Below are 12,959 nucleotides of genomic sequence, written 5' to 3' on the forward strand. Positions count from 1 at the left end.
CCGGGCGACGCGGGTAGGGCAGCGGCCGGGCGTGGCCGTTGCTCCGGCCGTGGGCGGCAACGTGTGGAGGTCCGGCGGTGATGGACTCACGGTGTCGTGGCGGTTCCATGGTGGCTTGGCGGATCTGCTTGCAGCGGCGGCTAGCTTCTCCGGCGTCGGCTTGTCTGCGATCGGACCGTTTCGGCCTTCACTCCATCTCCTCGGCGCTCGGTCACTTCTCCCTTCAAAGGGCTGGCCCTTTCCCAGCTACGATTCATCGCTCGTCTCGCGCCCGGTGCAGCAGGACCGAGCTCGTCTCGCGCACAGTGCCGCCGGACCGAGCTCGTCTCGCGCACGGTGCAGCAGGACTGACCTCGTCCCCGCCCCACGGTGCTGCAGGACCGATCTCGTCTCACGCTCCGGGCTGCAGGATGGGTCGATGGATGCCAGTGTTGGCCGACCTGTTGGGTCTCGATGCTGGGGGTGGGCCAGGGGTGCAAAGGCGGATCCTTTTTTGCTCGTCTCTTTGGTTGGGGTAGCGGCGGGTCTCGGGTGCGGTGGTGTCAAGGTCTTGGATGCCTGGGCGGCGGCCCTGGTGGCGGTGCACGGTGCTCTTGGGCAAAGCCCATGTCTTGGCGCTGCCCGGTGACCATGGCCGTGTGGGCGGCGTGGTTGCCGGGGTGTAGCGTTCGGCGGCGGTGAGTGTTGGCCGGGGTGAAAACCTGCTCTTTCTTCGGACAGACCGGCGACGGCGAAACTCATTCCCTTCTTGAAGGCGTCGTCGCGGCTCTCACCGCTCGTCGTGCGGCTCCGGGGGAAACTCTGATCCTCGGATCAGGCGGTGGCGGCGCTCCGGTGTCGTATCCTTCCTGAAGGCACCGCCTTGGAGTCCACGGTTCGTTATATGCGGCTTCATCTCTTCGTGGTGTGTGCTAGGGGTGGTGTTGCTGCGCTCAGCGCTTTTGTATCCTGCCTTGGGTGTGTGTGGTGTTGGCGTGCGTTTGTATTGGATGATGTGGATCTTTGCTTTATATATAAAGCGGGGCGAAAGCCTTTTTCGGCAATGGTACATCAAACCAGAAGTTGCTCTCCTCTTCTCCTCTCTTTCACAACAATACATACAAAAGCTTCCAGATTAGATATGGCTTTCCACATGAGATCCATAAGTTTGCCTTCTAGGCCTCAGGCCAATGAGACCGAGGTTGAACAAGAACTGCTGAGCCTAGAGGCAAGTATCTCTTCTTCCATTACCATCGGCACGATGTGTGATGGTCTGAGGAGGCTTGGAGACATCTACAATGGTGTTGAAGAGATTATTTGCCTACCAAGCAATCAAGTTAGCTCCTCTCAGCGGAGGAAGATGTTGGATGGAGAGATGGAATGCTCTCTTGAGTGGTTGAACCTCTACAGTAACATGCAAGAGATCTTCATCGAAATGAAGGTCATCATCCAAGAGCTGCACATGGCTCTGAGAAAAGGGGATGATGCAGCTGCTCAAGCCAAGATCCAGTCTTACACCCGCTTGGCGAAGAAGGCCAAGAATCAATTCAAGAAGACCACGAAAAAGACTCCTGCAGATTGCAAGATGGTCATGCTATTGACCAAGGCCAGAGAGATATCTGTCTCTCTGCTGGAGTCCACACTACATTTCTTGTCGAAGCAAATTGAAATGCCTAAACAATCTCTTGTTTCCAAGGCATTTCACAAAAAGAAGGCAGTTGTCTGCAAGGACGAGCAATTGCAGGAGCTAGAGTGCAGTATCGGAGATCTTGAGAGTGGAGCAGGACATCTGTTCAGGAAATTACTCCAGAGCAGAGTTTCTCTACTCAACATTCTTAGCTCATAGATACTCCCAAGTCACTCTTGACGCCCTGTGGTTGGCATCCGCCTTTTAAGGAATAGCTGATCTTCATACAAGTTTCCCATATGTATACACTATACAGTATAAATGTACAGGAAATATAGAAAGAGAAACCAAAGTTTTGATCCATTAGACCATTTCATGCTTGAAGATGTGTTTGTGATCCGAGTATAGTTTATTTTGATATCCTTGGTTAGTCGATCTTGCTCCTAATGCATGAAACATGCCAGATCAAAGTCACAACGTCTCCACCACCACCACATGGCTGTGCAGTCTGGCACTACAAGTGAATATATTTCTTGCTTCAGAATGCAACAAAGTCCAAATTAGTTAACTCAAATTATAATATAATCACCATCTGCATCATTTAAGCATTTAAGCCAAAAAAATAGCACAAACATGTAATTTAGAGCCACAACTCTGCTTTTGTCCTACAGGATTAACAATAATTTGGGCAAGTCCTAATTAAGAATTCAAACTTGCGAGGGCGCAAAGTTTGTGTTCCTTTCCTATAGTAATTCTCAGTACACAAACAACAACCAATGTTTTATATGCTTATTGGCACACATCAAAAGCGTGTTTTTGTACATGCTCATAAGAGATCTTCAGAATGGAGCAGGAAATTGTTCAGGAAATTATTTCAGAACAGAGTTTCTCGATACTCCACGTCACACTATGCCCTGCGATTGGCACCCGCCTTTTTGAGGATTAGCTGATCTTGATGCAGTTTTTCCATATGTATAGAGTACAAATGTACAGAAACTGTAGAAAGAGAAACCAAATTTTGACCTGTTTCAAATTTTGTGATATCAATATAATCGACTTTTTTTTGAAACTATGATGATTTTTATAGCAAATTCGGAAACTATACACCCTAATGCAGAAAAATCAAAAGTATCACCCTGTCGGCCTCCTATTGGCCGAAGAGGGACTTTTTGGCCTACCATTGGCCGAAGAGGGACTTTTCGGCCTACCATTCGCCGAAGAGGGACTTTCGGCCAACCGCGGGCCAAAAAGGACTTTTCGGCCAACAGTTGGCCAAAGAGTCCCTCTTCGGCTCTCTACTGTTTTAGAAAATTCATATCAATTAGGATTTTTAGTATTTTAATTTGATTCTTTTTGCATTAGATTAGAAATTTTATGAAGTTTTTGTAGATATCAAGTTTGACTAGATTTGAAAGTTTGAATTTGAATTTTTATGAATTTGCTCAAATCACTAGATTGCCTATAATTTGAGCTAGGAGTATTCTTTTTAGATGGTTCTTTTTGCTACTGGTTCTTTGTGACTTTGTTTATCAGTAGTAATTAATTGGGGAATTTTAAGATTATTTAAAATTAGGTTTTCACGAAAACAGTTCTGTTTTAGTGTTATATAGGTTTTGTGCTATTTCTTTTAATTTTAATTGCTTTAAATTGTTTTCTTTATTTTTTGACATATTCTTTTAGTTTCTGTTAAGTTATTAGTAGATATTTTATTTGTAGTATTTTTTTGTATTTTATTTCTTTTATCCTCCATTTTCTTTCCCGTTGTTCTTTCCCTCCATTTTCTCCCGCTATTTTCTTTGCCGCCATTTTCTCCCGCCATTCTCTCCTGCCATTCTTTGCCTCCATTTTCTCCTGCCATTTTCTTTCCCGTCATTTTATTTGCCGCCATTCTCTCCCTCCATTTTCTCCCGCCATTTTATTTCCTGCCATTCTCTCCCGCCATTTTCTTTCCCGCTATTTTCTTTCCCGCCATTCTCTCCCGCCATCTTCTTTCCCGCCATCTTCTTTCTCGCCATCCTCACTTCTCAACTTATTAAACGAGCCTCATGTTGTCCACGACCGTAGATAACATCGTCTGACACGGTCTGTGTCTCCTGCGTCGGTGCTGCTGGTAGAGTGTGAAACACTGTCTGAGAGAAGTCATAAGTGTTTGCAGCTTCGTCATCATCATCGGAGAGTGTTTCACACTTATGACTTCTCTCACACAGTGTTTCACACTCCACATGAAGGCATCATAGTCATCCTCCGTCGATGCAGCACTCCTTAGTGTGGCGGGAGAGAATGGCGGGAAAGAAAATGGCGGCAAAGAAGATGGCAGGAAAGAAAATGGAGGGAAAAAGATTGCGGAAAAGTATTTTTTTTTCATGTATAAAACGGCAATGGTTGTACAGGATTTATAAGGAACTTTTAAATATAAACTCCTATGAAGCTCAAAACAAGTTTTCTAGTAGGATAAAAGAAATAAAATACAAAAAAATACTACAAATAAAATTGCTACTGATAACTAAACAGAAACAAAAAGAATATGTCAAAAAAACTAAAGAAAACAATTTAAAGCAATTAAAATTAAAAGAAATGGCATAAAACCTATAAAACACTAAAACAGAACTGTTTTCATAAAAACCTAATTTTAAATAATTATAAAATTCGTCAATTAATTACTACTGATAAACAAAGTCACAAAGAACCAGTAGCAAAAAGAATCATCTGAAAAAATACTCCTAGCTCAAATTATAGGCAATCTAGTGATTTGAGCAAATTCATGAAAATTCAAATTCAAACTTTCAAATCTAGTCAAACTTGATATCTACATAAACTTCATAAAATTTCTAATCTAATGAAAAAAGAATCAAATTAAAATACAAAAAATCCTAATTGATATGAATTTTCTAAAACAGTAGAGCAGGTGTTGGCCGAAGAGGGACTCTTTGGCCAACTGTTGGCCGAAGTCCTTTTTGGCCAACGGTTGGCCGAAAAGTCTCTCTTCGGCCAACATGAGGCCGACAGGGTGATACTTTTGATTTTTCTGCATTAGGGTGTATAGTTTCCGAATTTGCTATAAAAATCATCATAGTTTCAAAAAAAAATCAATATAATCTCTCTAGGGCTTTGTGATGGATATGCATGACAAAAGAAAATGCTATGCTGTCAATCCATCTAAGTATTTGTTTGGTTCTGCTAATTATAGGAACTAAGCGGTTTGTTTTACAGGTTACATTTTTGCGGTAAACGATAACGTCAATGATGTTAGACCTACATGCACGTTTCTTTCACAAGTTAACATTGCAAATTTACTGGTTGCGTCATACCTGCCTTAAGATTCATGGTTAGTACACGATCCTTATTTTGTGGATCTCACTGGTCATGCATGGGACATGCCAGGCCGAAGCCAACATGATTGATGGCTGTACTTAGCACATAAATCGACTAGCCAGATTTCCTTCTTAGCACATAAATCGACTAGCCATGGTATGCTCAGTTAAGATTTTGGTATATATCTACATTGTTATTCAGTTCAGATGATAAATCTTGCATTGCTGTCATATAACTAAGTACGATGTGATTGATCATATTATTTTTAGTTGCAATCTGGCAAATTCACTCAGAATATTTTCACTATTGACTGTTACGGAAGTAATATGTATTTATTTCTTCCAGTTTATACCTGCAACACTTTGGTGTGAGTTAATGAGATGGTCATGCCAATTGCATGCTATGCTCATCAAGACCTCAACACTATGTAATAGAAAGGATGTTGCTCTCCTCGAAATAGCATGCCAAGTTAGCACTACATAACAATTAATTAGGATTCCCAATTAAAAAACTATTTGAGCTAGCACGTATGACGAGAACAAGCAATAATCGAGTAAACTGCCGCGCCTTTCATTGCTGTCAGTAGCTTAAGACATGAGAACGTGTTAGGCCTAGTTAGGAGCACCTAATGCACCCTTAGGTTGCAACGGATCACATGAGGTAGTTAATAGCCCTAGTGGAAACATGCCAGCGATGCTCACCAGACAAACACATCGTGTAGCGTTGGAGCTCAAAGGTGAAGTCAACTGTTTCCCCACCACCAATAAGCAACAGCTAGCTCTTTCTCTCCACCAGCTCACCAATCTCATGATCTGGATCTGGATCTGACATCAAACTGCACGCTCGTGCAGATGATTTTGCTGCCCATAGTGGAGACATGACAAGGTGCCCATAAGCTCAACCAGAGGCGAATAGTTCAAGATACTACTTACACTGATCAGACATAACAAAAGAAAAATCAGCTTGTCGTGGAGATGGGTGGCAGCAGCGCAGCATCCCATTAGCAACGAGATTCCTGTTGTCTGCAAGGCCAGCCTTTGCAAGGCTTGTGCTTATATAGAGAGGCAAACCATACCGGTTAAGCACCATTGCAGCAAAATTTCTTTTCTCTGAATCTCTCTTCCGTTTCCAGATACATAGAAAGCACACCACACCATCCCCCATTCCAGCCATGGCTAGCCAGCAAAACTTCTTTTCTCTCTAGGCGAAGATCTCTTCACCTTCGGCTACCATTGAAACAATGTTCGATGACTTCAGGAGGTGTGTACTTGTGTACAATAGCATCGAGGAGATCATATGCACCCAAATTATCCTTTGCCAGAGCAACAAAGGTAAGCTGTGGAGCTCGAGCTACGGCACTATCTTGCACTGATCGACATCTGCAATGCCATCCTAGAGAGCTTTTCTTAGCTCAAGACAAGCACTCAGGAAATTGCATTGGCTCTCAGACCAAGATACAGTCCTTCATCCGTCTGACCAAGATGGCGCCAAAACAGTGGGAGAAGATCAACAAGAAATCTCCTTCAGCTGACAAGGAGGGTTGCAGGGTGGTCAAACTGTTGGCTGGAGCAAGAGAGGTCGTTGCTTCAATGCTTCAGTCACCCACGCGGCTCCTACTGAAGTAAATTGCGATGCTGAGTATAACAAGCGGTATCTTGTCTCTAAGTTCACTTCTATGCAGCAAGGAGCAAATACTGAAACTGGAGTTTCGTTGTTCTTAGGGCAGTGCTTAGACTTTGTTGAGGAGATTGATCAGAGCAGAGTTCCTTTTCTGAATGATACATTACCTATGGTTCCAGATACCGATCTATTAGAGGATCAGTTTACTGTTTATGCTGCTGATAGCTTGGACAGCATCTTCAAGAAAAAACTACTCTGGAGCATTTAACTCAGACGGATCTTCAGAAAATACAGTTACTCAGAAATGCTCATCATTGCTGGCCGTCATACAAGCTAATACTCCCTCCGTTCCAAAATAGATGACCCAACTTTGTACTAACTTTGTACTACAGTTAATATAAAGTTGAGTCATCTATTTTAGAACCATACTGTTCAAACCATAGGTAATATAAACTTGGTACCATACTGTTCAAACCGAGTTTTGGAATGTTTCTCTACAAGATGGCCATGTTATTCAGATGCCATGTGTTGCTCAGCAACAAGCAAAGGATCCTTGTACAGTGGATCTTGCTATCCATGGCCAAATCAAGCCAACTCGAATATCCAAGGTTCAGCAAGCAAGTAGCATGGGTTGTGCGACACATCACACCTATTCAAATCAATAAATATATAATAACTAGATAACACGTATGCACCAACCCATACTCGGTTAGGACACCATGCAAAATTATGTCAAGATCCACCAATAGAGCAAACCACCGGTTGATTCTTGTCGCCAATTAATGGAACATGACAATGTGATATCTCATTGGAAGAATAGCTACTGCACTAAAGAATTTGAACTACACATGGGCTAAGATTCCAAATGTTGCACCAGATCTCACAAACTTGGTATACAAAACTGTGGAGATGAGTTGGCATGATTCCTTGTGTCTACCATTCTAATGGCGCTGTATCATACAGTTCCTCTGTATAAATAGGCCTGAGAAGAAGGCTAAACACATCAAACCGAAAGGTGCTCTCTCATTCTCATATCTTCAAACCTCAAGTACTCAACACAGAGGAAAGAGTCTTAGCAACAGATATGGCTTGCCATCTTAGATCAGTTAGTTTGCCTTCTAGGCCTCACACCAAGGTTGAAGAGGAGCTGCTCAGCCTAGAGGCAAGCATCTCTTCACCCTCCATGACCATCGAGACAATCTCTGATGGTTTGAGGAGGCTTGGAGACATCTACAGCACCATTGAAGAGATCATGTGCCTTCCAAGCAATCAAATTTGCTCTTCCCAGCAAAGGAAGATGTTGGAAGGTGAAACCGAGTGCTCCCTTGAGCTACTGGATCTCTGCAATGCTATGCATGAGGACTTCACCGAGTTGAAGGCCATTATCCAAGATCTGCAAGTGGCGACCAGAAAAGGAGATGACACCGCTGCTCAAGTCAAGATCCAGTCTTACACCCGCCTGGTGAAGAAGGCGAAGAAACATTTCAAGAAGGCCGCGAAGAAGGTTACATCTGAGAAGGAGGACTGCAGGATGGTCAGGCTGTTGAGCGAGGCTAGGGAGATCACCGCCTCTCTCCTCGAGTCAACAGTACACCTCTTGTCCAAGCAAATCGCAGTGCCAAAATGGTCTCTCGTCTCCAAGGCATTCCAGAAGAAGAATTCGGTTGTTTGCAAGGAGGAGCAGTTGCAGGTCCTAGAGTGCAGTGTTGGAGATCTTGAGGCTGGAGCAGGAATTCTGTTCCGGAGATTGCTCCAGAGCAGAGTTACTCTCCTAAACATTCTTAGCTCATAGATACTCTTCAACATGTGCTACTCTTGCACCGTGCGATTGGCTTCCACCTTTTAAAGGATTGCTGATCTTTCTCAGTGTGTGTATATATGTAGAAATGTACAGAATACTCCATACAGAAAGGAAACAAAAGTTTTGATCGAACTCATACTGTGAATTCAACCTTTCCATGCTTCTGAGATTCCGCGCTGGTCCATAACTACCTTCTTGTTCGTACCATGTATATCAATGTAGCCACGTTGCCTAACACCTGCTTAATCTCATGATTTTGGTTTAGCATCTTTCACTGACATGACAGGTCCAAACTACAAGGCAAGCTTGCAAATGGATAACATGCTGACCAGATTTTCTTCACGGCCACACAGCCTAGCCTGCCATTGCTTTGTTTCTATTTGCATCCAGCATTAAAAACACAATTACAATAAAAGAGATAACAACTTCAATTTGTTTGTTGGCAAGGCGTGGTGGTTGCAAAACAATTTGAAAATTTTCTGGAATCCATATCATTTGTGCACATACATGATAGTGCATATAGTCATGTGAAACACTTTATTGAAATTTTCTTAATAGTTTTCAAAAATTGTTCGTTTCCTTAAGTTTATATTGCATCAGTTTTGATTTTGAATGTTGTAGTTTCATCACAATCACTAGTTAGCGGTTACCCTTTACAAAGGTTATGCCAAATTTAGTGGTGACATGTGGCGTAAGGCATGTTCAACATGTGTTACCATCACGTTGTATTGGTGGGATTTTTTTCGAACCTAGTAGAGGATGTGTAAGATCGTTTGGAGTCTAGGGGGGTTGAATAGACTAACAGTAGTAACCACCTAAAAATCTAGTCAATTTTAATCTTCACAAATTTTAAGCTTAGCAAAAAGATGCCTAACACCATACACATGCAAAACTACGAAAGAGTATAGTGTGGAAGCAAAACTTGCAAGTAAGGTAAGAGAGTTTGGGAGAGAGATCGCAAACCCTGATTGTTCCTAAAGGTTTGGATGGTTGGCGCCATCATACTCTGGCAGAGGTTCAAATCACAAAGGTTCTAAGACTAAGTACCACAAAGGTGAAAGTGTTGGTAGCGTCGCCTACTAAGGATACACAAAACACTTACCAACCTATACCACCATCGCGTATGAACCACAACAGTCAAGCCTCACTTGGGATAGATCTTTATGAAGTAGGCGATCTCCTAGCCCTCACAAACTTTTTGGTTCATTTACACATTGAAGGCTCCAAACACACCTAGCCAATCTAGGAGGCGCACACCCTCCCAAAGTAACAAGATACACTTGCTTGATGATGAATCTCTTGCTTGTGCTTCAAAAGATAATCTCCTCCAGGCAAAGCCATCGGGACCAGATCCCCTTTCACCTCTCCTCCCCCGCATCGCCCCCGTGGACGACCGGGGGCAATCACTAGCGCCCGGGCACCTCCCTTCCCTTCCCGGCCCTCCTCCCTCGCTGCCGCCACGAGGCGCCGCCAGGCGTAGGTGGCAGCGGGGCCCTTGTGCCTCTCTGCTCGGCGCGTGCTGGCGCAGGACGGCTGCTCGAGTAGGGGCTTGGGGCTGGCGCGGGCCCCTCGTCGCAGCTACGGGCGAGTGGATCGCTGGCTCGTGAGGCTACGGCGGCGCGGTGGCTGGCTGCTGCCGGTCTTTGGCGCGGCGGTTGCGACGAGGTTGGCTTCGGCGGCGGCGTGCAGGTGGTTCCCTGGCCAGGTCCGGCCAGATCTGGCCCCGGGTGGCGTGCTCGCGGCGCAGGAGGTGGCTGGAGCTCCGGCAGGGGCTCTGGAAGGTGGTGGCGGCGGGAGTGGTCTGCTCCGGCGCGGATCCAGTAGGCTGGGGGTGTGGGCATGTCGGGCTGTGTGTCTCGCCCCTGGCGATGGCGTGCTGGCTGTATGCAAGCCACCTCCTTTGGCGCCTGCTATACAGCGGGCGGCGCGGGGTGGTGGTGGTGTCCCTTGCGGGTTGCTGTGGTGGGCGTGGTGACGGTGGTGCCGTCCTGCAGGGTCCTCGTCGTCGCAGATATGGCGGCATGATTCCGATAGGCAGCGCCGGGCGGTGGTGGCGCCATTCCTTCTCCTTGATCCGGACCGTGGGCGTCTTGGATCCAGGACTCGCGCTTGGGCGAACCAGTTCAGGGCCCGAGGCGGGTCGGAGGTTCTTACTCTGGGCAGGGATGGTGGGCTCGGTCCGGGTGGTGTCCACGGGCGAGGTCTGCCTCCTCGTGGGCACGGTGCGAGGTGGAGGTGGTCGTGACGTTGCTACTCCGTCTGGCGGATCGGCAACGATGGCCACGAGTGTGGCGTCGTGAGTGCTTGCCTGGGCCAATGTCATAGGGCTATGGCCGGGGCTTGCTTCCTGGTGGCCGCCGACAGGCACTGGATCGTGTCCCCCTGGTCCACCGGGACTGGTTGGGGACGCAGGTGTGGGCGCTTCCTACCGTGGAGGTGCTGACCCAGATCTAGTGCCTGATGTCGGGCTAGGAGTGGATGGTGTACTTCTACTCCTCCTACCGTGGCTAGTGCGTTGTGAAGTGGGCGGATGGCGAGGTTTCCGGCCTTGGATGTCGGGGCGGCGGCCCTGGAAGGCGGTCTGCATGGTTGGCTCTCCGGCGGGCGCCATGGCGACAGTGGTGGCGATCCCCCTCGGTCGTGTGGGCGGCGGGCGGGAGCAGTTGGTGGCTTGGGCCGTTCTCTGCCTTTGGTAGTGGCGGCGCCCCGATCCGGATCTAGAGTTCTGTCCTCAGCGCGCTTGTCCTGGAGACCTCCTGGTGGCACGGGGGAGGTACTGAGTGAAAGCTCTGTGCTTTTTCGCGGACGGCGGCGACGCTCGCGGGTGCCGCTTTCTTCTTGAAGACATCGTCATGGTGCTCCTCTTCATGTCTAGGTTCCAGGTGAAAACCTTTATCCGGTGTGGACTCGGCAGCAGCGGCGGTCAACGCCGTTTTCCCTCATGGGGGTGTTGTCGTGGAGCTTAGGTGTTATAGGATGTAGCGTGGCGTTGTTCTAAGTTCTTCCTGTGCTTTATGTTGGTAGCATAGTCGCATGTGTCTCGCATGTTCCGATTTCTTGGGATCGGCACTGTATGCAGGCTACCTCACCACCTTGTATCGTTCGGCCATGTACTTTGTTCGGGTTTTTGCTTTATATATAAAGCGGGGTGAAAGCCCGTTTCGAGAGAGAGAGAGGTTGGGTGGCTAACAGATTGCCTAGAAACCAAGAAGTAGAAGACATATTTAAAGTTTGGCATGAATGTTGGAGTAGAATGTTATTTGGCTCAGCATAAGACTTAAAGGTTCTCTCTTATAAGTGGATATTTGAAATAAAACTATTCAGCCTGGTGGGATAGACATGGGGTATATATAAGCTAGACTCAAAATCTGAACATTACACACTTTTATGTGCAACTTTGAGTCACCAAATGGCCGGCTCGGAGGGTTCAACTGAACTGCAAAGAGATAACTTTTGTATAGACGTATTAAAAATCTACTCAAATTTTAGTGGCCAAGTTTTAAGCTTTTCTACCAAGATTGCTTAGGTGTCGATTATTATGGATGAGATATCGCATGCTATACCCAACAAGCGTGGATAGACTAAGTCGACTAGTGAGTGTCTATGGACTCCTTGGCCTACAACACGATGCACCAAAGACGACACTCGGAGCAGATAAGAAAAGGGACACTATTTCTCGGATCAGACTGTGGCGGGAGATATGCTCCTTGTAACTATACGAGATCGGATTGTGGGGGATAGCCCAAAGATAACTTCCTAGTTTACTAATAGTAGGATGCCTATATAAGGCATCAAGAGCCCTTTCCAGGTAGGGGATATCCAATCTACCCACAACATGTATGTTGTAAGCTCGTACCAATATACGCAAAGCAGGACTAGGGGTATTACCCATCACAAGGCCTGAACTTGGGTAAAACCTCCAACGGATCGTGACTCCTTGCGCCTCCGCGCCACGCAGCTATGCTCCTTTGCATGGTTGAAACGCCACGCGCCGTCCCCATCCATGCCAAAGCGTGAGAAAGGGGCACGCCGATGCCGCGCGGGCTTTGCTTGGCGGCCTGAGGGGAGGACCAGAGCTCTCCAAACGGACCAGCCCGGCCCGGCCCATGTTAATTGTGCCCGGCGTGGTTAGTAAACGAGCCATGCTAGGCCGGCCCTCATGCTGGGCACTCAGGCCCAGGAAGGCCCAACTGTATTCGGGCCGACATGGCGGCGCGCCAAGCACGGTAGGCCCACATGTTGTTGGCCCAGGATGGCCCAGCTGCTATTCGGGCCGACACGGCGGCACGCCAAGCATAGTAGGCCCACGTGTTGTTCGCCCGGGATGGCCCAGCTGCTATTCAGGCCGACACGGTGGAACACCAAGCACGATAGGCCCACGTGTTGTTTGAACTGCTGTTTTTTGGGCCAGCTCTGGTCTATTGGGATGTTCTTTTAGGCCATCCTGGGTTGTGCCGTCCCGGCCCGCGTGCCCAGCTTCCAGGCCCAAGCATGGCCCCTGGCGTGGCGTGTCGTGCCGGCGTGCTAACGGGCCGAGCGGGCTAGCACGGCCCAGATGGGCAACTCTCGAGAGGATGAGTGGTGGTGGACGGCGGTTAGGGTTTGCCACCCAGGCGCTCG

General features: G+C 47.2%; 2 protein-coding genes across 2 annotated transcripts; both read left to right on the forward strand.

Moving 5' to 3' along the window:
* The first annotated feature begins 883 nt into the window (after positions 1-883).
* On the forward strand, positions 884-2,114 carry LOC123170192 (uncharacterized). Its single transcript, XM_044588024.1, has one exon. The coding sequence runs from the start codon at positions 884-886 to the stop codon at positions 1,823-1,825; it is 942 nt and encodes a 313-aa protein (XP_044443959.1). The 3' UTR covers positions 1,826-2,114.
* A 3,814-nt stretch (positions 2,115-5,928) lies between these two features.
* LOC123170193 (uncharacterized) lies at positions 5,929-8,471 on the forward strand. Its single transcript, XM_044588025.1, has one exon. The coding sequence runs from the start codon at positions 7,623-7,625 to the stop codon at positions 8,328-8,330; it is 708 nt and encodes a 235-aa protein (XP_044443960.1). The 5' UTR covers positions 5,929-7,622; the 3' UTR covers positions 8,331-8,471.
* The last annotated feature ends 4,488 nt before the right edge of the window (positions 8,472-12,959 follow it).

The sequence above is a fragment of the Triticum aestivum genome, chromosome 7D (genome assembly GCF_018294505.1).
Source record: "Triticum aestivum cultivar Chinese Spring chromosome 7D, IWGSC CS RefSeq v2.1, whole genome shotgun sequence".
Lineage (NCBI taxonomy): Eukaryota > Viridiplantae > Streptophyta > Magnoliopsida > Poales > Poaceae > Triticum > Triticum aestivum.